Source organism: Orbicella faveolata, unplaced genomic scaffold, assembly GCF_042242905.1.
Source record: "Orbicella faveolata isolate gen_17 unplaced genomic scaffold, um_ofav_v1 contig_24, whole genome shotgun sequence".
Lineage (NCBI taxonomy): Eukaryota > Metazoa > Cnidaria > Anthozoa > Scleractinia > Merulinidae > Orbicella > Orbicella faveolata.
In genome coordinates, this window is record NW_028301552.1 from 10,679,496 (window position 1) to 10,703,857 (window position 24,362).

The window sequence follows — 24,362 nt, forward strand, 5'->3', positions numbered from 1 at the left end:
TCACCTTAGTTTTAGTTTCGATTGAGAATATATATAAAACACTCAAGACAGTGTTGAACCACATTTCCAAACACCTCGAAGTTCGTCAAAAATACTTAGGTTTTCGTCTTATTTTCGTATTTTTTCCCTCTCTTCTCGGTGTTTGGGAATGTGGTCAAACACGGTCTTTCGTGTTTGATACATTACGTCTATCATACTTTTCAGATATAAATGAATGTGAAAATGGAACTCATGACTGTGATCAAGACAATGGCACCTGTTCAAACACACCAGGCTCCTATAATTGTCGATGCAGGCCAGGTTACACTGGAAATGGGAGATACTGTTCAGGTATTTCTTACTTAGTTTCCAGTCTTCTCAGGGTGAGGTTTATGTGCCCTTAACGATGAAAGTTTGCTGAAGAGCGTGGACACAATTTCTACGGGCATTCTGAGATCAGGTTTTGTTTTTCGAACTAATAGTCTTTGTTTCGGACCAGGATTAACGGGTAAGAATTGATGTCGGATGAAGAATTGCTTAAGATCGGTGTGAGGCAATATAGTTAGTTAATTCCAGAAGCTGGTTTAATTTGATATACTTTAAATTTCAATGTGCAACTGAAACAAAGAGATTGAAACAATTATTGCATCTATGCAAGGCTAAACCTGCACAATGAAGAGTACTATGGTATTTTTAAGAGGTACCTATTAGAGACCTTAAGCACCAAGGCGGGAGATGGCGACGGCGACGGTACATCCGCGTAAAGGCTGAGCATGTTAAGCAACACCGCGACGGCAACTTCGAATGGATCTACAGCAAGAATCTCACGGCACATCAATTTGTCATGATCATCTGTCCAGTACATTACAGAGCTGTTGAATTATCACAATAAAACGGACGTTTCAAGCTGCTTGTGATAACTTTCTCGTTCAAATCATTTCAATCAAGAGAGGATGAAGAGGAGTGGAAGTTTTGGCCGGAATTTTTTAGTTTCAGTTTTAGAAACGATTTTTAGTGGCTAAAAAAAGTTTAAACGACGTTAAATGTAAACAATAAGATGCATTTATTTTGCCTTGGAATAAAAGGTAAGTTGTCCCAGTTTCGCTGTTTATACTGTTTATAGCGACACTGAAAATTATTTTACCCAAAGGTCATTTTACCTTCTCGTCATCTTAGAAATAGGAATGTAAATATAAGCTTATAAAATAAGAGAGAGAGGGGGAGAGAGAGAGAGAGAGAGAGAGAGAGAGAGAGAGAGAGAGAGAGAGAGAGAGAGAGAGACATCAGCATAAACAAATGGCGAGCATATTAAATTGGATCAGTGATAACTAGGGCACAGAAGATATAAATGCAATAGATTTTACCGAATGGATTTCTTCGAGCTTGTGTTCTGTGAATTTGCCGACTGGCGGCTTGTACTAGCGCCTGTTCCTTCTTCAGGGATGTTAATCGTAGAATTTCTTTTCAAAAAACTTTAACAGTAAACACCAGAAAGGTACTTCTTTATGTGTCGTAAGAAAAAATACGTTAAATCAAAGAAAAGGGCTCAGCGATGAACTATCACGTTGTCCGCACTACGTAAAAACAGTGAATGTGGCGTCGCCAACGTCAGGACGACGGCAGATTGCAATCAGCTTTTCAGGTTCTGCGCATGACTGGGACAGAAAATATACTTCCGGTATGCCGTCGGCGTGGCTCCCGTTCTGGTGCTTAAGGTCTCTATTATTAATGAGGGAATCCCCTTGTACGTTATTGGAGTCTGTGTTTAATTTTGAGATCTTGATGAGTGCGCCAGTGGCGTCCACAACTGTCACGATCTTGGTGTCTGTACCAACAATGTTGGATCCTTCACATGCCACTGTCAGAGAGGATATACAGGGAATGGAATGTGGTGTGCAGGTAAAGTTGTTGTCATTTTTGGTACTTTCCCTCTTTCGGTTTGAGACGTGGCCCTTCCACTAGTTAGAAATCAAAACCTTCCCTTGTTTCATACCATTTTTTCATTTGCAATACTTGAGTGTCCATTTCACATTGTGCTCAATTACCACAGCGGTGCTAAATGTGTTCACATGTACATAAAGTCCATTTATATAAAGTTGGCTAAGGTTGTCTCCCCGGGGGGGGGGGGCACTGCCATATATGGGCTATATAGATATGTGCCGCTGTGAAGGGTATGGTTTTCAAGCAGTTTACTCTAGGATAGGGTATATAAATCAGAGCGTGTGGGTCTAGAATAGGGTATAATTTTTCACAAAACTGACTCGTTGGTTGAAGATTTTATCCAGACTAAGGAAACCAGAAATTGCCACTCAAAAATATAAAAAAATCAAATCGGCAAGTTTAAATTTATGCAACTCAGCCTCAACAGTGTCGATAGATGGGGGGATTTGGGGAGTTTACTCTAGTATAGGGTAGCAAAATTCAGCTGAACTAGTTCTGGTATAGGCTAAGGTTTCCAGGATCCCAGCGGCACATCCCCACCCAGAAATTCTCAAAGTACCCCCCCGGAGGTTGCCTAAAGGATGGTGTGTAAACCGAGAAAACTGAAGTGACTCCTGGGATATTCCACGTTATACCACTCGAAAGCGTTCCATAACTAGCACTGATGCATTAGATAAAATGAATATCGCCTTTGCTGATATTTGAGACAAGCGCTAATACTACTGTTCTTTTGCATTCCTAGGTTGTCCGCGGCATTCAGTATGTATTCAGACGTCGCCTACTTCCTGTGACTGCTGGTGTAAACTGTTTTATCCTGGAAACCGGGAAGTGATTCCCTGCGACGGTCAGATATTCTTTTAACACTGCTGTTAAGAATAAGAAAAGCAATTTGAACCAATCTAAATGATAATAAAAACAACACCACAATTTAAGGTGTCTCGATGCAGTTTTTTTTATGGATAGTTCCTTGCATTCTCTATCAGCTTATTTCCCGCCTTTCTCAAACTATTGATAATTCATCACGTTTAAGCAAAGAAAATCATGACTGTGACGGTGTTTGGATATCTGTTCTTAATTAACATAGATTTTTCACGATTTTAATTCTCCATTTTCTCCTAAGAGTTAGTTTCGATTGAGGAGATATATTAAACTCTCAAGACAGTGTTTGACCATATTTCCAAACACCTCGAAGCTCGTCAAAAATACCCCGCTGCGCGTCGTATTTTCAACTCTCTTCTCGGTGTTTGGAAATGTGGTCAAACATGGTCTTTCTTGTTTGATATATTACTTCTTCAATCGGACGGATGTGAAAATTAAACCAGTTATTGTCTCTAATCATATTCACTTAACTGCTCTTAAACTGGAACAAACGTAGCAGTCGCCCTTTTTTTAACGGACTTTAGTGTTGTACCCAGTAGAATTATTTTCTTTCAACCAAAGTTAACATTAGTTTTGCATCGATTACATAAAATCTCCAGAATGTCAAGACGCTCTCGGTATGGAAAGTGGTTCAATCCTTGACGGACAGATAAGCGCCTCGTCAGAGTATCCCTCTCACAATCTCGGTCACCACGCTTACCAGGGAAGGCTCCACCTTCAAGAAACTTTGCAGAGAGCAGGAGGGTGGTCAGCCCGCCAGGTTGATGCCAGTCAGTGGCTCCAGGTTAATCTGGGTAGTCCACACTGGGTGACACGTTTAGCAATACAAGGACGAAATGGGTATAACCAGTGGGTGACCAAATTCAATCTGCAGTATAGTGACCGTGGAGTGATCTTTCAATACTATAGGGAACAGGGACAAATAGTTAAGTGAACCATGCCTCGTTTAGCTAGAAAATGAAAGACATAGTGTCTAATAATAAGCCACATTAGTAGAATTCTACTAGTGTACTAATGCAAATGCTGTAATCTGATTGGCTGAGCCATTGAAGACTATCAGCCATTAGTGTGCAGTGGCTGGAGGTCGTCTAGGAAATGGCGACGTTTTGTTCGTTTTTCACAAAGTTTTAGAGGAAATTTTGAAGCAAATGGATAATTAAATTCCCGAGAAGTCTAAACGAAGGACATTTAGGGTTTCTTGACTTTTAAAAAAGCTGAAATTATAGAAAAACCTGATGCGCGCGCACACAACTTCAATTTTAAATGACGATTCAATCCGATTCAATCCGATTCAATCCGATTTAAATGACGATTCAATCCGATTTCTCTCAATTTCTATGAGGTGATAGTTAATTTGGTCTTCGGCCTCATCAACTATCACTTCATAGAAATCTCGAGCTCATAATCTAATTGTTAATTAGTTGGACTGGGCGAAAGGTGGACTGAAGGAGAGAGGACGTTAACCTCTACATGACACTGACGGGGGTGATTGTCGTACCTTTAAGGGATTGCAAATCAGGGACCGGTTAGGTAGCAGACACTCGTGTCGTTCCTCCTCTTCGCGCCCCTTAATTACTTGATTTTAAAGCAAAGACATAAGACAAACATAGACAAAGAGACAAATCAAAAAGAATCGTTCAGAAAACCAGGAATCAGGTGACATTGATTTTAAATTTTGACCGAGGACCGTTAATTTATGTCGTAATTTTCTCAAGTTAAATAGATGGAGCCAGTTAATACGGTAGGAGAGAAAATTTTAAAAGAATAGGTCACTAACAGTTTTTTATTTTACCAATCAAGGAATTGGTCGGAAACAAAGACATGAACACTGTTGTTTACCATGTTTTAAACCCACCAATCAGGGCACGCTACATCCGTGTGTCGCCAGTGGATTGGCATCTCTGGATATCAATGAGGATGGAGTTGTATGGTTGTCAAGGTAACGAAAGGGGCTCCTTTCAGCGATTATCACACGACGTTTTACCCCCAAAAAGTAATGCGATACATGCATGTATCTGTCATTTATCATGTCATCTGATGGTATTAATTTACCAACCGAGACTACTTGGCTTCCCTCTAAATTCAGATCTTCAAGAAAACGAAGTATTGATCATTTAAGTTATGCAACTTAATTACTGGTCCCGAGGAAAACATTTTTTTTTTACTTTTCCCGAGAGTCTAGATGTTTATTTTTGGGTTTGGTTCAAAAGAAATGGAAAAAAAAAAAAAATGTCGAGCCAAAGTAACCTCTGGTTAGTTGAGAGCGGACAACAATTTCTTAATTGTCACCCGCCTGCGACATTTAGATTTAGCCGTTGCGACGTGATCATAAATCAGCCAATAAGGGGGCGCATTAGATTAAACTTAACTCCAGCTATATAACCTTTTGCGAGTGACAGTGAAAAAGGACCAAGCCCCCCCCCCCCAAAAAAAAAAATGTCAGTGGCAGCAATTGATACTTGATCCAATAGCTATGTTTCTACTTTCAAGCGCAGTGTTTATCTTATGGATAAGGGATAAGGGTTAGCTTTCTAGGTAGACACCCCATATAACTAGAGTTTATTTAAGTTGAAGGTCCTCCACAGAGTTATCCAAGTTTAAAGATTACGTTGAATCTCAAAACAAAAACAAAAACTCAAACGGGAGGATACTGTCTAATTGTATTTGCTTCCATTAAATCAGCCTCAAAGCAACAAAATATTGCAGAGGACCTCCTCGACAAATATGCCGTACCAGAGGTGAACATTCTAAATGCTGGACTACAACCCGACAGACCAAAGAGATTTAGACGCGACGAGTCAAGAACTTTCGAGGCGTCGTTTTCCTTGGCAAAGGACGAAACTGGAAAGATTTCTTTCAGCTGGACTGTCAGCAACCTTTCTTTTCAACCACCAAATAATTCCGAAAATGGAGAACTGTTTGCTCACAACACGCGGGAATTAAATATCGGAAGAAGATTTCTTCAAGTGGGATTGAAACTTGTTGTATTCGAGTTACGGATTGCAGGAAAATCAATGGCTTTCAGAGACTTTGCTTTTCTGCAGGTTGAAGAATCGGCTCTTGTGGCCACGATTGCTGGAGGAACGGAAGTTCAACGCTCAATCCGTAAGCCAATCGTTCTTGATGGTACTCCTTCTCATGACCCGGAAGATGAAAAAGCCTCACGTGCATTAAACTTCACGTGGTTCTGTTTTCAAGCGCAAGAGAACGCTTCTGATTTCAGTATTTCAGATGGAAACATATCACAGAGGGTTAAAAGCCTACTCAACCATTTACTCAACAAGACACTCTCAAGCAATGAAGAACCAGAGATTCTCTCCAAGGCTATAAACTTAACTGGGAAAAATCTCATACAGTTACCAAATTCCGTGTTTAAGGACTACCCAGAACATGGTCAGGTGATTTTGAATACGACACAACTGATCAATAATAACACTTATTATGTGTTGCTAACTGTACACAAGAACAAGCGCATTGCTCACTACATGCAAACTTTACATATCCGTGATGAAGACCTGCTTGATATCGAAATAAGGTAGGTCTGTGCATATTTCAGCATTTTTCAGTAAGTCAGCATCAAGCACCATGAAAATATCTAATCAGAACATCTAAGTCACCATGCTAAAGTTTTAAAAAGGTTTAGGCGGTCTTTAATTCATATTGTAGAATTCTAGTCACACTTTTCAAAAAGTTGATCACAATTTGATAACAAAAAATGGGTTTCCTCAAGTACGTTATTGGAGTTATGATAATACAAAGCATAAATTCAAGGTGTTTTTACAAGTTATACCGTTGTCAACGTGACCTCATAGATTACGAAGGTGATCACAATTTGTGAAAAGGAAATATGTCCTATTTCAATACATCATCTAATTTCTTGCATTATCATTTGATAGGTGTGTATTGAACTGTGACTCAATGGTCAGTTCATCTTCTCGCATCTCCTTAAGAACTGCTTTAAGAACTTCTTGCAAACCAGTGCTCAATTATTGCCATCGAGCCGTGCTTACATATAGATGGAACATGTTCAGGCAGGAAGGGAACCGCTCCCACCCCCAATGGAAGCATCAAACGGGCTTAGCGGACCTCTTGGCAACAAAATTGGACTCCAAAAATTTGGTGCTTAAAAGTGTCGCACCAGGCTTCTCTTATCGGTTGACTGTCGACGTTGTATCACCAGAAGGAGCGCGCGGATGGGCAGCTTTCCATTTTGAGACATCGGCAGCTCCTTCAGGGGGGACATGCTATGTAACAAAGCTGAAGAGGGAAGACACGTTGAGAACGTCGTTGAACATCTCTTGTGAAGGGTGGTCTGATAAGAGCGAGCATCTAATGTACCAGTTTTACCACAAGATGGAAGACGGAAGATTCGATCTGTTGTCATACGAAAGCTTACCCCACAGTACCGTCCATATTCTACCAGCAGCTGATGAAGCCTCTGTGCAAATCAAGGTCGCTATTATAAATGTTTTAGGTACTGCAACTGAAGAACTGCTGCAAATTCAGGTAAGAACACAATTTATTTTGCCTTTGTTTTCGGGAAAGGGAAGAATCCTTGTATAGCTAGTATCAGCATACAATCTCATTCCTGAGTGGCTTGAGTCCATGTATGCCATTGATTTATCGATATCTTTTCTTTATATTTTCCCATCATTTTTGTCTTTGTGCCCTTGCTCATCGATCAAGCTTATCTTAACAGTTTGCGAAGTGTATGCCTGATCTAGCAAGACCTAAACCTCCACGTAGTTATATGATCTACAATTTAGCTCCTGAACGACTCCTATAGGTTTTATGGTGTATGGAGTTCGACTAGTGTAAAGTTAGGCGCGGGAAAGATGTCAAAAATTAGTCTCTTTAAGGGATCGGAGAGCACGGTCTGTTTGACAGCTAGCAACATTTGCTGCGAAGTTATTCCATAGAAACATCGAAGATACATTGGAACTTAAAATTTGTGTGATGAAGATAAAAAATAAAATAGTTCCTTATCTAATTCATTTTTTAATTTTCAGGCTGACCCGCCATCCCTACCCGAAAGTGTAGAGCTTACCCATGCCGAATTGTTAAAACAAGTAACTAAGATTGATCGTCTTTTAACGCTGGGACAAATCAATTTGGCAATTCAAGAATCTGAAGTTCTACTTCTTCTTTTAAAGTTGTCAGAGGATAGAGTCAATGAAACTTTACATAAACAGGTAGGAGTCAATGAATGTACGTATAAAGTAAGTTGAACAGCTAAAACAAAGCAATCCCTGCGACACAAACGATCTCATGATGTTAAACCAGCTTTGTATCAGCCTTTGCATGACGAATTCATCATTATTTCATTTAAAATTTAATCATATCTTTCTTAAAGCTTGGAAAGCTTGTGGAACAAGTGACAGATAGTGGCAGAGAATTCCAAGTTTTAGAACCTTGATAGAAATCGTAAATTGCACAGTACTGTGTAATTTGTAGGAAGAACAACGAATAACATTTTTTAACGCGAAATCATGCGTACTCCTCTTTTGAATACAAAGCCAAAAAGATTAGTCAGCTAATAGCTAGTTCATGAAGCATTTAAAGTACATTATTTTGTGATTACAGATATTGGAACACATCATTTCTAAGATGTCTGATGTTAGAGTGGGAACCCTCGAACGATTACTCCAGATGGCAGTTATCTTGGGAAGAGCAACGGAAAGCGTCACTAAATTGCCAGGCAATATGACGGTAACATGTACACTAGCTTCTTTTTATTTCAACTAAGGTTAATTGTATGGGAACAAGTCAATCAATGGTCAATACAACTCGTGATTTAAGAAATTTGCGCCCGAAAACCTATGCATAACTTATTCATGCCATTTTTTATTGACGACACAACGAGCAAAATCAGCTTCCTTTTGGGCGACAATCGAAAACTTCTGCTAGATATTTTTCACAAGACCTCGATTCATCTCCGGCAATCTTTGGAAGATTTCAGTTGCTCTTCTTTGATCTTCACCAGTCATCGTGCAACCTTGTTTTCGCTATTCTATTTGACCCTTCTTATGGTAATCTATTCAATTCCAGGTGCTTGTCGTTGAGAAGCTGCTTCACATGGCACCAGTGCTTCTACTGAAGGCCAAATACAGATCTGATACCAGACTTCTGAGAGACGTGGCCAGGTCCTACATGTATTGCATCAGCAACATTAAAATGTCTGCATCTTTAGCAAAGCTGCATGAGGTCCAGTTTGATATAAATAGCACTAGAAACGGGTCACGCTCGGAGGAGGTAAATATTTCTGAACGATGACAAAGTACTGAAAACATAGCTGTAACTTAAAAGCGTTGTTACACGTGTTATCGCCTGCGTTTCATGTTGTGGAATTAGGTTGGATGAATTGGAAATTAGTAAAACGACGATAATGCTGCAGTTTGCAACGTCGGAGGCAACGCTGTTCCATTTAATTGTGCAATTTAGGATTGTTAAGGCGCAATTTGAAAGCAAAAATTTGCCTACCTTCCTAGGCCATTGGTGTCACTGCCGCAGAACTGTAGTTTTCTAGTTTTAATGGGATTTGACATTACGTGGACTTTATGTGAAGTACTAAGTAAGAAACTCTGTAACCCGGGTGTTCGCACATGGTTTTGGTCGTGTACAATTTTGGCTTTGTAAGAAACTTGCTAGACTTGTGAAATAAATTACGGTCAAAAGGCTACAAATGTTGTTGAGTCGAAGTATTTGCAACAAGTGGAAATCTCAGGGTTCTCACTGTCTGCTTTGGATGAAGGGTGATAGTGAAAATAAGTGATGTTTTGCGGGACCAGCTCCACTGAACACGTCTTCTTTGGAGTAATTTTCACGAAGCGTTTCCCTCTATACGATAATCACTTTATTTTCGTCTGTTTCACTCACTATAGAGCCGTCAGGCAACGCTAAATGAAGACTGCGTGCAAGATGCGCTAAGAACTTATGAAGCCGCAGTGAAGATGAATCTCTTCATTTATCAAATTTAATGCTTATAATTCTAAATTCTTAATTCTATCTTTTCTTAATTCTATCTTTTCTCACTACAAGAAACCCTCGAGGCACGTTTTTACTTTAAGTTGTAACCAGTGGTCGCTATCAGTATGAATTTAAACATTTCTGATGTTCCCATTTCAATTTCAATATAACATCTTAAAATACGTAGAACAAACTCTCCTTTCTAGGAATGGTCAAGAAGTGAAAGACTTTCAGGTAACCTCACAGAAATGATTACCAACACCATGCTCGCGCTGATGCAACCTGGAGAAGAATATACGGTGATCAAAAACAAACTTGAATCCACTATTCTGGGCAAACAGGAAGTCCAGGACTTAGATCACTTACAAGTCCACAATGAAGACGCAGGCTTTGAATTTCCTCACCTAGACAACGAAACACTGGCAAACATATTTAGAAAAACGTCCGAAGTTGGAATACAGGTAAATAATTTCTAAACGCATACTTATTCCATTCAGCTTTATCAAACCAAACTTGTGTAAGTTGGGACTTTTCGAACGATAGAGTGTAGCCCTCGACATTGAATGATTGTGACTGATCAAACCCTGCAGCTATGACTATTGAAAAGATGCTGATTCTTGACGTTACCACGTAATAAACAACTTAGATGTAACGAGGAATCGTCAAATTCAACGACACATTTTCGGTATCAAAATCTGAATTTGTCGCGCCTTTCGACAGATAAAGCTGCTCTTCAAAAGTGCATAAGGTGCAGTAAAGGTGCTGTGGAGTAGCGCCTCATGTTAGGTGTAATGTCCTTATGAAAGGCTCTAATCATTACTGTGTCAGAAGCGTAGCAGCTCTCGTAAGCTTGTAAGCATTTTGCTTGTTAGCGTCTGGTATTGTTTTGGGGATTGGGGTATTGTTCTGTCGTTTGTTCTATCGTCCTCTCAGTGGTATCAAGCCATACATGTGAGACATTACGAGGACTCGCTGCGACCTGAGCCTGCTGTGACCGCGGATGTTGCTTATGCTTATGCTTATACTTATGCACCGGTGAAAACCAGCCTATGTATGTAATTAATTCAGCTCCCAGCCAGTTTCGTAAACACAGAGCAACATCGACTGAGTAAAATCACACTTTTTTCTGACCATACAATTGCTTTTCATTTTTGCAGATGATAACGTACACATTTAACCCTCAAGCTTCACCAAACAGCACCAACCAGGTCAACTCTAGCGTAGTAAACATTGACCTAAAGGATAACAACGGTCACGCATTGCAAATTAAAGATCTTCCGGACGACACTGTTATTGAAATTCCGGTATCGCAGAATTATGGAAATACCACGCCTCTGACAGAACATTTCTTAAATCCTGAATTGATGCAGTATCACAGTATTCACGTGCAGAAACCCCAAACAACCATAAAGTTCTCCACATGGTTTTGCTTGCAAGCCTCCGTTACGGCTTACATCAGATACGGTGAAAAACCCAGTGAACTTGTTTTCGATGACGTTGTCGTTTTACCAAGTAAAGGAAACAGTTCACGTTCACATTGCCGAAATGGGGACGACAACGTGCGAGATATCTTGATCGCTGCTAAAAGACCCGGAACGTATTACATTGGCCTCCGTCTGGGAAATGAGGGGACGGAAACGGTCGAATCATCAAGGAAAAGAAGATCAGTTTCGCCTGAGAGATCTTCACCGGATCAATGCATTAAGTTTAAACCTCCTCCACCCACCTCACCTCCACCTGATGAATTTGTTGTCGTGAATCCTGGGTACGACCCTGCAAAGTCAGCGAACTACAGTGTTCAAGTGACTACCTTTTGGTGCGCGTATTGGGATGATGCCGAGGAAAGGTGGTCAAGCGAGGGATGTAAGGCAAGGTTTTTGTGCTTTGACATATAGTACACCAAACATGCTATGGCTGACGTATTCAAAAGTACGTGCATTATATTTCAATTTTTGCACTGTTTTTGTGTTATACAGACTCCCACGTGTTAAAGCTGATATGACAAGAATCTAAGATGAGACCTAGCTTAACCGATGAGTTTCTGTATCTCGTTATACATCGTATAATGATCAATCGGGGAGGTCTTATCTCTTTCAAAGGTATTGGCTGAAATGATTTTTTTTTTGTAGTCATTACTGTTTTCTCTACTAACAGGCAGGCCACAAATCTAACGGTTCTAACCTGGAATGCCTCTGTAATCACTTGACATCTTTCGGAGGGGAAGTCCTTGTTGCACCGAATACCATTGATTTTGCTGCAGTCAAACAAACCATGGAGAACCCGGATCCTAGTGACCTGCTTGTTCTGTTCACAGTTTGTTCTGTATCCTTGGTCTACTTTCTTGTCTTGCTGTTTGCTCGTAGAGCGGACAAAAAGGATATCGTCAAGGTATTTGCCTTAAACGGAAAATTTTTTAATGGTTGCAGCTTCTTAATGGCACTTCAGGTAAAGTCTGCATACGAGCGAAGTGGCCCATGAGGCCGAAACGTATCTCTGTTTATGTAGCATGAGGCTATTAAGAATATTTCCACTCCGCTCAGGATGGGATGCTAGTCCATCGCAGGGTTACCCCCAGCATTAAATTCACCGGTATCCATTTATACACCTTGGTGGAGAGAGGCACTGTGAGAGTAAAGTGTCTTGCCCACCAACACAACACAATGTCCCCAACTCGGACCGCTCGATCTGGAGCTGAGCGCACTAACCATAAGACAACCGCGCCCCATGGTACTTAAACAGAGTAATAAAAGACTGAAAACAAAGTTATTTAGTTCAAGTCTGCTCCGGTCCGGTGATTAGCAAGTTTTGGAAAGTGGAGGTCAAGCACGCAGTTATTGGCGAAAGCTCCATACAGCATGCAGCAACTTCTCAACGTTTACATTTGCATAAGTAGTCCGTTTAGACAAAATACTTGTGCATATTGGTTTTTTTCTTCTTTCATTTATTGTTTAACTTAGTTTCCATCAGTGGAGCTCAATGTAAGCATGCACAGTGTTTTGAATATAGTCTGTGGCATCACCCAATGTGGACTAGAAATTTTGTAAATGGACTTTCAATGGAAATGACAATGTTGCTTGCTCTGATCATTTCTGATCATACATTGGTTCCTAAACGCAGATTGTTTCCGTTTTGTACCGGAAACTATGGAAACAGGGCAAATATATAAAAAATCACTCACTGGGAACTTTAGGATTTCTGTTGTTTTTGACGAGTGATGATAAAAAATACTGAACTTGTTCAACATTCCGTTTATTTCGTTTGATTTAGAATGGTCCTCTGATATTGTTAAAATATACTGGTGGCGTTGGATACGAATATGAAGTCTCCATTACAACCGGAGGGTGGAGGAACTCTGGAACCTCGGCTAATGTGTCCATGATCCTTTACGGAATGGAGTCTGCCAGTGACGTAATCAGCCTGACAGATGGAGGCCTGACGGACAGAGAGCTGTTTGCCCAGGGAAACACGGACAACTTCCTTATAAGTCTACGGCAACCGTTGGGGTCCCTAATCAAGGTGCAGATCGGCCATGACAACTCTGGCAAAACGGCATCCTGGTTCCTTAGCGAGATCTCAGTTACTGACTGCCAAACAGGCCTTCATTGGCTATTTACCTGCTATCGTTGGCTGGCCTTGGAGCGGGACGATGGAAATACCACAAGAGCACTTTACTCTGAGAGTGTAGAGGGCAGTGAAATGGAATTTAAAAGAAAATTCAGCATGCTCCAGAAGAATGGATTTGCTGACGAGCACTTGTGGTGGTCAGTGGTCAGCAAACAGCCCAGGAATTCGTTTACGCGTGTTCAAAGAGCCTCTTGCTGTTGCTGTTTTCTTTTCTTGTACATGGTAACATCAGCAATGTTTTACGAAACGGAGAATGCCAATCAACAGACCATCGCTATAGGACCTTTCAAACTTACTCCGAGTCAACTAATCATTGCACTGGAAACAGTTTTCATCACGCTGCCACCAAGCGTTTTAATTACGTTCTTGTTTCGCAAAAGTGAGCCTAAAAGTCATCTCCAAGGAAGGAAATACAATCAGTCGAGTAGTCAAAAAAGGGAGTGTTTACTTCCTCATTTTTGCACATATATAGCTTGGTTTCTCTGTGTCAGCGCATCTATCGCTTCAGCGCTGCTCACAATCTTTTACTCCCTCATGTGGGGAGGAGAGAAGTCAGCTCGATGGTTGTCGTCTGTCGTGTTATCAGTCACTGGTGACGTATTCATTTCTCAGCCAATCAAGATTGTTATTGTGTCACTTATTGTGGCTTCCAAATGTGGTCGCGGGTTGCGGCTTCGAGGATCAGCGCGGGAGAGCAATGTTCAGCCTATGTTTCATTTGTCCTCCGATGAATTAAAACAAGCTAAGAAGTTTAAAGCCAACGAGAGGAAGATGTTCAAATTTATCAAAGAGTTATTCTTTCTTCTATTGTTCTTCTTGCTGTTGATGGTTGTATGCTATAGCGACAAAAATGTGTATAGACATGAACTGACTGATTCTACGGAGAATGGATTCCAGCGTTTTGACAAGGTGAGTGATAGATATCAAAAACTGTATGTGTAGACAGAAATTTTATTCAACTTGTGCTCCAAGCCTTGATAAAACCTTTTCTTAAAGTTGCCATATATACATTCAACACTGGATTTACTTGAACGAAAAAGCTGAGGCACCAAATTTAAACTGTGCTAGAAAGTAGTAATTTTTACTGCCATAGACCAAGATTTCGACGCCAACTCTGCATGGAACTGCTAATTACTACCCTACCGGTCGAGCATTTTCAACGAGAGATTCCAAAACCAGTAAATGAATATGCATTCAAATCTAAGTCTAAGCAGTTTGAAGCACGGAATAAGCAAGGCAAATCTTTTTTAGTTTCTCTGCAGACATGAAGCATGTAAATGAAATCTTATTTAACGCCGTCTTTAAAAGTGTTCCACCCTATTTGCTTTATATTTCAGATAAGAAACAATACCCAATTCTGGAAATGGATGAATGAAGTATTTGTTGGAGCGATCTTTTCAAGCAGTTGGTACAATGGCCAAGAGGAGAAAGTTTCAGAATATATTGGAAACAAGCGTTCAGTCTTGGTCGGCATGCCTCGCCTGAGACAACTCAGAATAATGAAAAGTAAGATTGAGTCACTTAGCTTATTTTTTATTTTTTACCAAAAGTCAGTGTGATTCAGGCGTATCTCTGTGTGACTAAGGTGTACTTAAAATATAATTCGTCACAAGCAGTGTTTTGTACTAAAAGCGCCTCTTAGGAAAATCATTAGAGTCTCTTACAAAATCGAATTCAAATCTTTATGGTTTTTAGTAAAATGGTTTGGGCGTCGACCCGGTCTACAATCTGTGCGATAGTACCGAAAGAACATTCTTTTCATTCAAACTCTCTTCCCTCGAATATATTATACAATAAAGCTTTCATAGTTACGTTTTAAGATAGGGCACGATTACAAGTTTCTTTAGCTGTCTATCTCCCTCCCCAGCCCTGAGTATATTCTAAAATGGGCGACAGAAAGTTAAAGAAGCTACGATACTTTATTTAAAACGTTTTATTCTTTTTTTTTTTTCCACCGTAGACTCGTGTGAAGTCCCTGCTATTTTCAGAAAAATGATCAATTTTTGTCACGATTCGTACTCTCCTAAAGATGAAGATACAGATTTCTGGGATTCCCAAACAGGATCGTTCGACAGATCTTCATGGTCATGTCCAGAGAACTGGAAGTATAGCAAGGATGAAGCTCTCGGCAGCTTTGATTCTTGGGGTCGTTTCGCTGTTTACCGTGGAGGTGGATACTTAGCTAACTTGGGATATAACAAGCTTGCAGCCAGAAGGGTTATCAATGATTTAGTTGAAAATAATTGGATCGATTCTCGAACCAGAGCTGTGATAGTCGAGTTCTCACTGTTTAACCCATCGACCAATATCCTCAGTGTCATGTCGTATTTCTATGAGACACTTCCATCTGGATTTTCCGGTACATTTAAAAGCTACGGAATGTTACCTTTTGCTTCTACCGATTCCCAGGCCCACAACACGTATCTGTTGTTTGTGCTGCTGTTTGGGGTCTTTCTTCTTTGTTACTTTATTATAGAATGCATCAAGTTTTTCCAACAAAAATGCTCATATTTCAAATCCTTGTGGAACTGGATGGAAGTTTTTCAGATTTTAACCGCATCTCTTGCATTGATCTTCCAAGCAATAAAATCTCAACAGGTTAAAATAACGTTAGGCAGATTAAAAGAGAATCCTTTTGTCCCAGTGAGCTTCCATCAAGCGCTTTTTTGGTCCGAGGCTGAGACCGTGGCATTATGTACAACATCTGCAATAGCCACACTGCGCCTTCTAAAGTGTTTCCACTTCAACCATCAAGTGATAAAGCTGTCGTCCTTCATGAGGAGTCATTTACCGTCACTAATCTCGTTTTTCGTGATTTTTTGCGTGCTATCAACTGGTTACGCACTATCGGGGATGATTGCATTCGGGTCAGAAAATGAGTTGTTCTCGTCTTTTCGCAAAGCTTTCATCTCGCAGTTTCTCACGATCATTGGAAACAACGAATTGATACGGGAAATCGAAGAAGGTGGGATCATAATGGGCAGACTGTTTCTCGTTGGTTTCGTTTTCACTACAGTGATTTTCATAACAAATATGTTTGTGGCCGTTCTTAATGATTCATACTCCAACTCATGTCTTGACCAAGAAAAAGAAGAGTTAGAAATTGCAGAATTCATGGTGCGTAGGATTCTGCAAACTGTTTTCGGTTACAAGCCAGACGATAACGACTATCCTAGCTCTTTTGAGAGAGCAAACGATCAAGATAATAGAGATAAACCGTCGGAAAGCATTGTCGATGTCGACGACGATAGTTTCGAAAATAATGCTTGGAGTTCGAACTGGTCTTTCGCAGCAAAGGCCACACCAGTTATGTATCGAAGCCGAAAGGTTTCATTCGGCGCCACCTCAGATACATTTCATGAGAACGCAGCTGTGGTGATTGGAGAGGAAAACGATGCTGGACTTTTTTCTCTTTGGGAAACTTTTAAAACCAAGGAGATGACGAACGACACCGAAATCAAAGAGTGCTTTCATTCCGACATCAGCGAGGAGTCAGAATCAGTCGAGAGCGAAGGAATGACTTGGGAATCAAGGGATGAATATCACGCATCTGATGTGACATCGACATCTAGCAATGACCCTCTGTGGCAATTTAATGACAGGATTTGCCACATACTGACAACAAGGTCTTCGTTATCAGCTGATAACGACGATGATAAAGATTACGATGGTGACGAGGATTCCGATGACGATATTGTTCACAATACCGCCTGTGTCGACAACGTCGCCCTAGACGGGGAATGCGCCACTACCACCAATGAAGATTACGCTGACGATCAGCATCTTGGTTATGGCAGGCAGGTTGACAGGGATGTCTGGAAAGAGATCCTACACCTTTTGAATGATACTTGTTCGAATGAAACTTCCTGGGATGATTGTGCGGACCAGTTTTCAGTTGGCATTGCACGCTATAACAACTCTGTGAAAGTTGAGGACGGTGATTAACAATTGTTTTATAGACCGCGTCAAAAAAAATATAACAACGATACCGCGATTGTGATTCTTTTGGAAAGTTCTAGTGCAAATCTGCACATGAAAAAACTACATATGTTGAACAGTCATGAAAGCATTACACAGTGCTGTGGAATAACTTACACTGAAATGATAGCACACCAGGGTTTAACCTCCTTGCTCCCAGAGTTTGTCCACCTCGCCACTTATCCACTGACCGGGTCAACTCCACGTAACTGAATAGGCTTAGACTTTCATCGAGCTTTAGTCCATTTAAAAGAATAAGAAACGACTATTTATTATCTTTACTTGGGATAAATGACGAAAACTAGCCTGAACTATGGAAGGGTAGTGAAGAATTGACGATGATTTCGCAAGGTGGTGGTTGTGGAATTCCCATGAAAGCAGTGGACAGCACTGTGATAGCACACCAGGGTTTCATCCACAGACGTAAAATTCAAGTCACCCTGCAGTAAAGCTTAGAATAAACAGTACTGCAGTACTTTCAATGGTTGAACACTAGCGTTCAATCAATATTTAATGTTTCTCCAGTATGCCGATGCATAACTCTTCTACAAGCCCAGAAGGACCACATATATGTTGACATTACAGGCTTAACTGGTAATTGACGATGCCGTAAACGAATGTCATTCCGCGGGTAATACATTAATGCCCACCTTGCCTTTTAATAACGAAGTCAATAAAGTAGGGCATTACAAAATACCAGGTTTTTTTTGAAAAAGAAGAAGAAAACGCAAGAAAAATCCAGTTTAAAACTCCGCTGAGAGGGATCGATGCTATTCAATAACACGTTTCCCCAGCATATGCGTATTTTTATTTCTTGGAACGAACAAGTCAAAAAGCGTTTATAGTTCTATTTAGGAGATCTAATTGTCATGCCCAAGAACAGAACGCGATGATGACAACACGTTTCAAAGTCTCAACCTCTTATAATCTGGCGTCAGGGGGCTTGTAGTTTCATGTATCGATCAACCCGGCTGAAAGTAGTCGTGTTTAGTCAGTGTACTATCTTGTTTTATTCCCTGTTTCTCGAGACATTACCTTCTTGTGGAACATAAAAGCTTAAAAAATTAGGAAACTTAAGTCAAAAACAGCTTAGCAACTTAATTGATTTTCAACTTCTAAGACAGCGAGAATATCCGAGAAAAAAACATGGTAAGACAGTTTTCGCATGGCCATGTTTGTTCTTCGCCGTTATGACCGTCACTCCCTAATGCAGGCTAGGGAGGGCTTGCACTAGTTGACACGTACTTGTTACTAACTGAAACGAGGACTTCATTAATTTTTCATAGGCTTCTTACGGTAGGTAATCTGTAATTCTGCACTCATGTACTTGTCTTCGTCATAGTTGAATTTCCGTCTGGCATGTTGTTCAGAAACAGGAAGCGAAAATAAATCGATAGCAGTGCAGTACCAACTCCGGTTATATGTGATTCGCATCCATCTGTGAAATAACCAAAGGACAAAAAATCGGCCCCGTTACGTGAGAATAGAATTCCTACTGTCATACTGCTATTAACGGATTGAAAATGGAACAATTCATTTCAAAATTACCATATAAATCAGAACGTCTAAACGTAATGGGAAACAAAAACAAAGAAGCAAAGCAGCAGGAGAAGTCCAGGTACTACGAACTTCACAGAGTTTCAAGAGAACAACCTCGAGGTACTGCTACAGAGCTCATGCAATTACCTTTTAAGAGAGATAGTTGCAAAAGTACAGTAAATGTATGACGGAAATCCAAGGTAAAATCAATGTTTCGAATATAATTAGCAACGGTTCAGGTTATCGGGAGTCGACTGTATATCTACCACAATCCTGGACCAATCATACCAGTTTTAGATAACTCAGACAAAAATAACACTCGTCTTTGTTATTCTAACTTTTTATATAAATTCGATCTAATCACACTTGATAAAAGCAAAATATATCTGAGTGGACAATTCTAATCAATCTTCGAAACCTGGATCGTATCTAAGGATAATAGTCGGCGTACGTCCCTCGGGTAATTCTCGGTCTTCTTCCGAAGGGCTCGGGCGATCATCATCAATGCAAGAGGAGCATCATTATAATACTTTGTTGTTGTGAAAAGGCAAAGAACTAATGCAGAATATCACAAAGGTTGCGAATTACTTTGACTGGGCTCTTAGAAAACAAGTCTGCTCTAAAATCTCTCACCTGACAATTCTTTTCCCGTCAGAAGTTTCCTCATGGTTCGCCTGGTCTGATGCTGGCCAAAGTCGTTCTCGTTTTCGATGTTTCCGTAACATCCACTCGACCGCTGCCACTGTAAAATGCTCGACAGGCGCCGAGGTGTTAAAAACTCGTAGTATCCCAGCAGGCTACACACCACGCTTTGCTCCATCATAAGGTCAGCGTCGATTCTTTTGACTGGATGAACTTGCTCGATCAATCGTAGCTGAGAGTAAATATTGGAGCACATTTTGGCATACACTGAGTCTAAAGAACTTTTGTGCTCCTTCATCCTTTTGGAGAATGTATCATGGCATCCTGTAGATGAAAACAATCAATCAATCTGTCAGTCATTAGTATTATTAGTCAGTCAGTCAGTCAGTCAGTCAGTCAGTCAATCAGTCAGTCAGTCAGTCAGTCAATCAGTCAGTCAATAATTCAGTCTATCAATCACTAAGTCAATCAGTCAACCAATCAATCAGTCAGTCATTATACCATGCTTGCAAAGCATCAGCTATAGAGCTAGCTATTTTACCAAATCTACTAATATGCTAAGCGTACGCGTAACGTTTGGGGCGTTTTTAATTTTTATGTTAGTTTTCTATATTTTGGGGGCGTATCTAATAAGACAGTAATTTCACTCGCGTTTGCTGGATATGACTTCATTATAGCCAGCGCCTCGTTGGTTATCTATCACCTCGAATGCAACGTGCGCTCGTGGAATAACTGTTAAATACACCAGGCCACTTAGGACCACTTAACTATTGGAACTAAAGATATCGCCAACAAAAAAATTGAATGATGAGGAGATTCATTCTTAGAGCAACTGAGTGTCGTAAAGCCAAAGGGTAAAGTCTGCATACTAGCCAAGTGGTCCATCAGGCAGGAACTGCCTGCATGAAGCGACTAGGAATATCACTGCTCCCCCTGGATGGGATGCCAGTCCATCGCAAGGTTACCCCCTGCATTAAAGTCGCCGGTACCCATTTATACACCTGGATGGAGAGAGGATTTAAGTGTCTTGCCCAAGAGCACGACACAATGTCCCCGGCCAGGGCTCGAACCCGGACCGCTCGATCCGCGCGCACGAACCACGAGGACACCGTGCCTCCATCTTAAAGCCCAAACTCATAAATGTTGGCTTATCACAATCACAAACTTTACACAGACACTACAGCAAAGTCATTTACCAGTCAAAACGTAAAGCAAATACATGTAGCCGAAGCAAAGTGCAGAAAAACGTATGCGAGCGAGTCACAACTGGTTTTGGTTTTACTTCTGATTGGATGAAAAAGTGGCGTGCGGTTTTCAGCCAATCACGAGCGGGGCACCGTAGAATTCCGAAAGTAACGGCCCCCGTTGCTACTTTCGGCTAGCCGTTACTTACGGGTAGCCGTTAATTTCGGATGGCTTTATGTGTGTTTCCAACTACCCACATAAACAAAGCAGACTGTATAAACCAAAACAGGCCCTAAACCGGTTGGTACTGTAGAGCGAAAGTATAATGATCGCGATATATCACAATTCAACTTATTACCCTACATGCTACAGTGCATGTATCATTTGACTCTGCTGCTAGACAAATACAGCTCATAGTTCATAGTTTCAAGAAAAATTCAGTCAAGTTCGAAATAAATTCACACATAACTCTTCAAGTCAATGTTCAGTCCTGCAGTCAGGCTGTTCCATCCGCATGACCCGCGCTTGAGAACAGAGACTTTCTCTTTTAGTGACTTCTTCAAAGGGCCGCTACTTTCGAGTGGGCCGCTATTTTCAGGGGGACCGTTACTTTCGGGGTTCAGTGGGAAGGTAAAAATTAACGTTACTTTCGGGGAGCCGTTATTTTCGGGGGGCCCGTTTTCGACACTAATATAAAATCTCTCAATATGTGACAATTTTAACTGTGATTGTCGTTATTGTTACAGCTTGTTATAATTTCTCTCACCTCTCTGTTCGCCAAACATGAAATAAAGAGCTTGATGCGTGAGCACATAACCGATCTCACCCGGGCGCACCATCGCTTCCCAGCATTCCTGAGAAACGTCACAAGGTTTGTCCCCATACCCCGGACTGCCGAGGAGCTTGGCCAGGCATGGCTCGTAGACATGTAATATGTCATCTGATAGTTTCCTTTTGTCGACGGCCGAGATAAGATTCTGGTCGATTCTTTTGTATGGTTTGACTACTAGCCAGGGCTTGGACACAGTAAACCCAACCAGGTTGTAGTACTGTGGGTTCGAGCGCTGGAGCACCGTTAAAGATTTTAACCCAATTCGGGAGACCCTGTCCTGAAGTGCCGTTACCTGCTCGTACATGCCAGACTCGAGCAAAGCTTTTGTAGTTCTCTTTTGACGGATTAAATCAAAGAGATTGCCTTTAGAATAACAAGAAAATATCAAAGAAATCAATTTAACGTATACCTGAACAAATAAGGCAAAAAAAAAAAAAAAAAAAATTGACTTTTGGCTACAATATTGAAATAATTACAAGATACATGATTGAATTGCTCTCCACGGGATGTTTTTCAGTGAATTAATTCTATAATGGCAACAGATTGTTTTTAATGATTAGAGAACAGCAAGACCTGGTATACAATGGAATTTTCTTTCTGGATAACTGAAAAATTAATCAACTGTGTTTAGACCAATTCTTTTACTCCACGTACAAAGTTACCTATGAATTCGGAAACGTGAAAGTTGAAGATTACCAAGATCAAAAAATACCCAAAGAGATGATAATAGACCATAGAGGAACTAGAATGGTAAAGGATGGAAAAGATTGACACGGATTGCAAACGACGAACTTGAAAAATTAGGGTAAAATTTTCAAGATGCACAAACCCGTTTTATATAGGCCATTTAAATAAAGGCAACACGCGTATCACTACCAACCTTCGGCGATTCTAAGACCCAAACACGCATCCAGGTTTAAGTCATCTCCATATTGTTCGTAAAACGACACCGCTTTCTCCAGAGCCTTGAGCACAAGTTTAACTGGGCTGAAAAAAATATGTTCTTGTCCGTCACTCGCATGGAAAATGCCCAAAAGAGATCCAATTGAGGAATAAAGAAGTAGAAAATTCATGTTAACGCAGTTTAAACTCCGTCTTTCAAAATTAATAAAAAGAGCTGTCTTTATATGGACTATTCGACATAAAGAGGCCCTTAAGCCCAATATCCGTTCGTGACAGCTGTGTCTTCGAACTGGAACCCTTATTCTTCTGTACAGGATAGAGTGCAGTTCAAGTACCAGTTGTTATTGACATATGTTTCCAAGAACTGGCAATGGAAACTCAATATCGTTTAAATCTGGCAAATAAAGCTTCGTTATTTTTATCCATTTCAGCGCGCAGGTGTAGGAAAACAATGAAGCCTATTATTGCACCAACGTTTTTCCAGACGACTCCCTCGAACTCGGTATTGATTCAGCAACTTAAACATTTTTACCTAGTTATCAGAAGGAGGTACTTAACTATCAAATTAATTCGGGTAGCGATTTTATTCAATCTGCAAGGAGAAAGCATCATATGGTGTACGTACATTTGCTTCAGTCGGGTTAGCTTTCCGAGGTATACCAAGAACTAAACAATTTTACAGGTGGATGTATTATGAACAACCACACACAAAACAGTTGCCAGCTAGATAGTGATTATTCGATAACAAAAAAAAAAAAAACAGGTGGACACCAAATCGTAGGCTTAATTGAATAGCCTGCCGTGAGGGCAACTTTGAAGTGCAGTTGTCAGCCCGTTGTCATGTCAATGAAAGACATTTGTTTCCTGGCGTGTCGGGACAGATGATTTATGCAAGGAAACAGTGTTCACTTCTCAAAATATCTCTTTGTTCCGGAACAGACTGTGATATAAAAAGATGCAAAGCGTGAAGAAAGACTTCCAAGGTTGAGAAGTACAATAAACATTGCCGGAAAACAAACAAACAAAAAAAAACTCTCAAAGGTTGGGATGCAGTGAGGAAATAGCAAAATGTTTTTCGAAACACTCAACCTCGGCAAGAAAGGCGTTCTTTGATTGATTTATTAGTTCTCTTTCCTGAATTTCGATGTACTTTTCTTTGAACTGTTAGTTTAAGAATTTGGCTTAACATTGAGGCAGATATTCGCAATTGGTTATTTTCTGATTTTCTGTGAACTCTTAGTTGGAGGAGTTATTGATGTTATTAGCTAATTAGCCGTTTGCAGGGCTCGTGAAATAAGCCGTCAGTTGGCTGCCCCTAACTAAATGACATCCTAACGAATTTACTACCTTGAAAATCAGTTTTGTCCCATCTTTTCCTGAAGTCTTTTCTCTACAGACTGAACAGGATGCGTTGCCTTAGTAACTTCGTTTATATATTTGAGAAAACAGCATTTATATAAAAGTCGTGAAGACAACGTAACCTTTTGAGACCTTTTGAGTTCTTCTTGCGAAGACAACCTTTGTATGTTGTAAAAAGATAACGAAAACAATCGTGTATTTTTCAGTTAATGATAGCGCACTGAGGCGACCGGTGTTTTGCGAAATGATTCATACCTTTGCAAAATGGAACAATTTAGATGGAGACATGAGAAATTCACCACCATTATGATTTCTAATTAAACATTTTTCAGTCAACTTCATATCAATGCTACTCTCAGCATCACCATCTGCGGGTATATAACGAACTCACAACGTGACCAGCTCCAGCTGGCTTGATAGCTCTGTTGGTAGAGCAATGCACTGATATCGCAGAGGTCATGAGTTCGAATTCCGCTCAAGCCTGAATTTTATTTCAGGCTTTAATTTCACAGCTGCTTTAAGGGCAGTCTTCGTT

At 40.5% G+C, this 24,362-nt stretch overlaps 2 protein-coding genes across 2 annotated transcripts; one reads left to right on the plus strand and one right to left on the minus strand.

The window, feature by feature from the left end:
• The first annotated feature begins 210 nt into the window (after positions 1-210).
• On the plus strand, positions 211-17,334 carry LOC149110372 (polycystin family receptor for egg jelly-like). Its single transcript, XM_089292278.1, has 15 exons — positions 211-330; positions 1,756-1,878; positions 4,600-4,738; positions 5,482-6,334; positions 6,696-7,305; positions 7,809-7,991; positions 8,383-8,508; positions 8,848-9,051; positions 9,972-10,226; positions 10,699-10,800; positions 10,923-11,633; positions 11,920-12,153; positions 13,033-14,298; positions 14,727-14,895; positions 15,350-17,334. Exons 1-15 carry the CDS (start codon positions 211-213, stop codon positions 17,332-17,334), a joined length of 7,080 nt encoding a protein of 2,359 aa, XP_089148404.1.
• Positions 17,335-18,171: 837 nt separating this feature from the next.
• On the minus strand, positions 18,172-22,711 carry LOC110043289 (UPF0764 protein C16orf89 homolog). Its single transcript, XM_089292701.1, has 4 exons — positions 22,446-22,711; positions 21,500-21,928; positions 19,540-19,872; positions 18,172-18,805 (listed from the first exon to the last, which is right to left on the minus strand). Exons 1-4 carry the CDS (start codon positions 22,636-22,638, stop codon positions 18,687-18,689), a joined length of 1,074 nt encoding a protein of 357 aa, XP_089148827.1. The 5' UTR covers positions 22,639-22,711; the 3' UTR covers positions 18,172-18,686.
• Between the last annotated feature and the right edge of the window lie 1,651 nt (positions 22,712-24,362).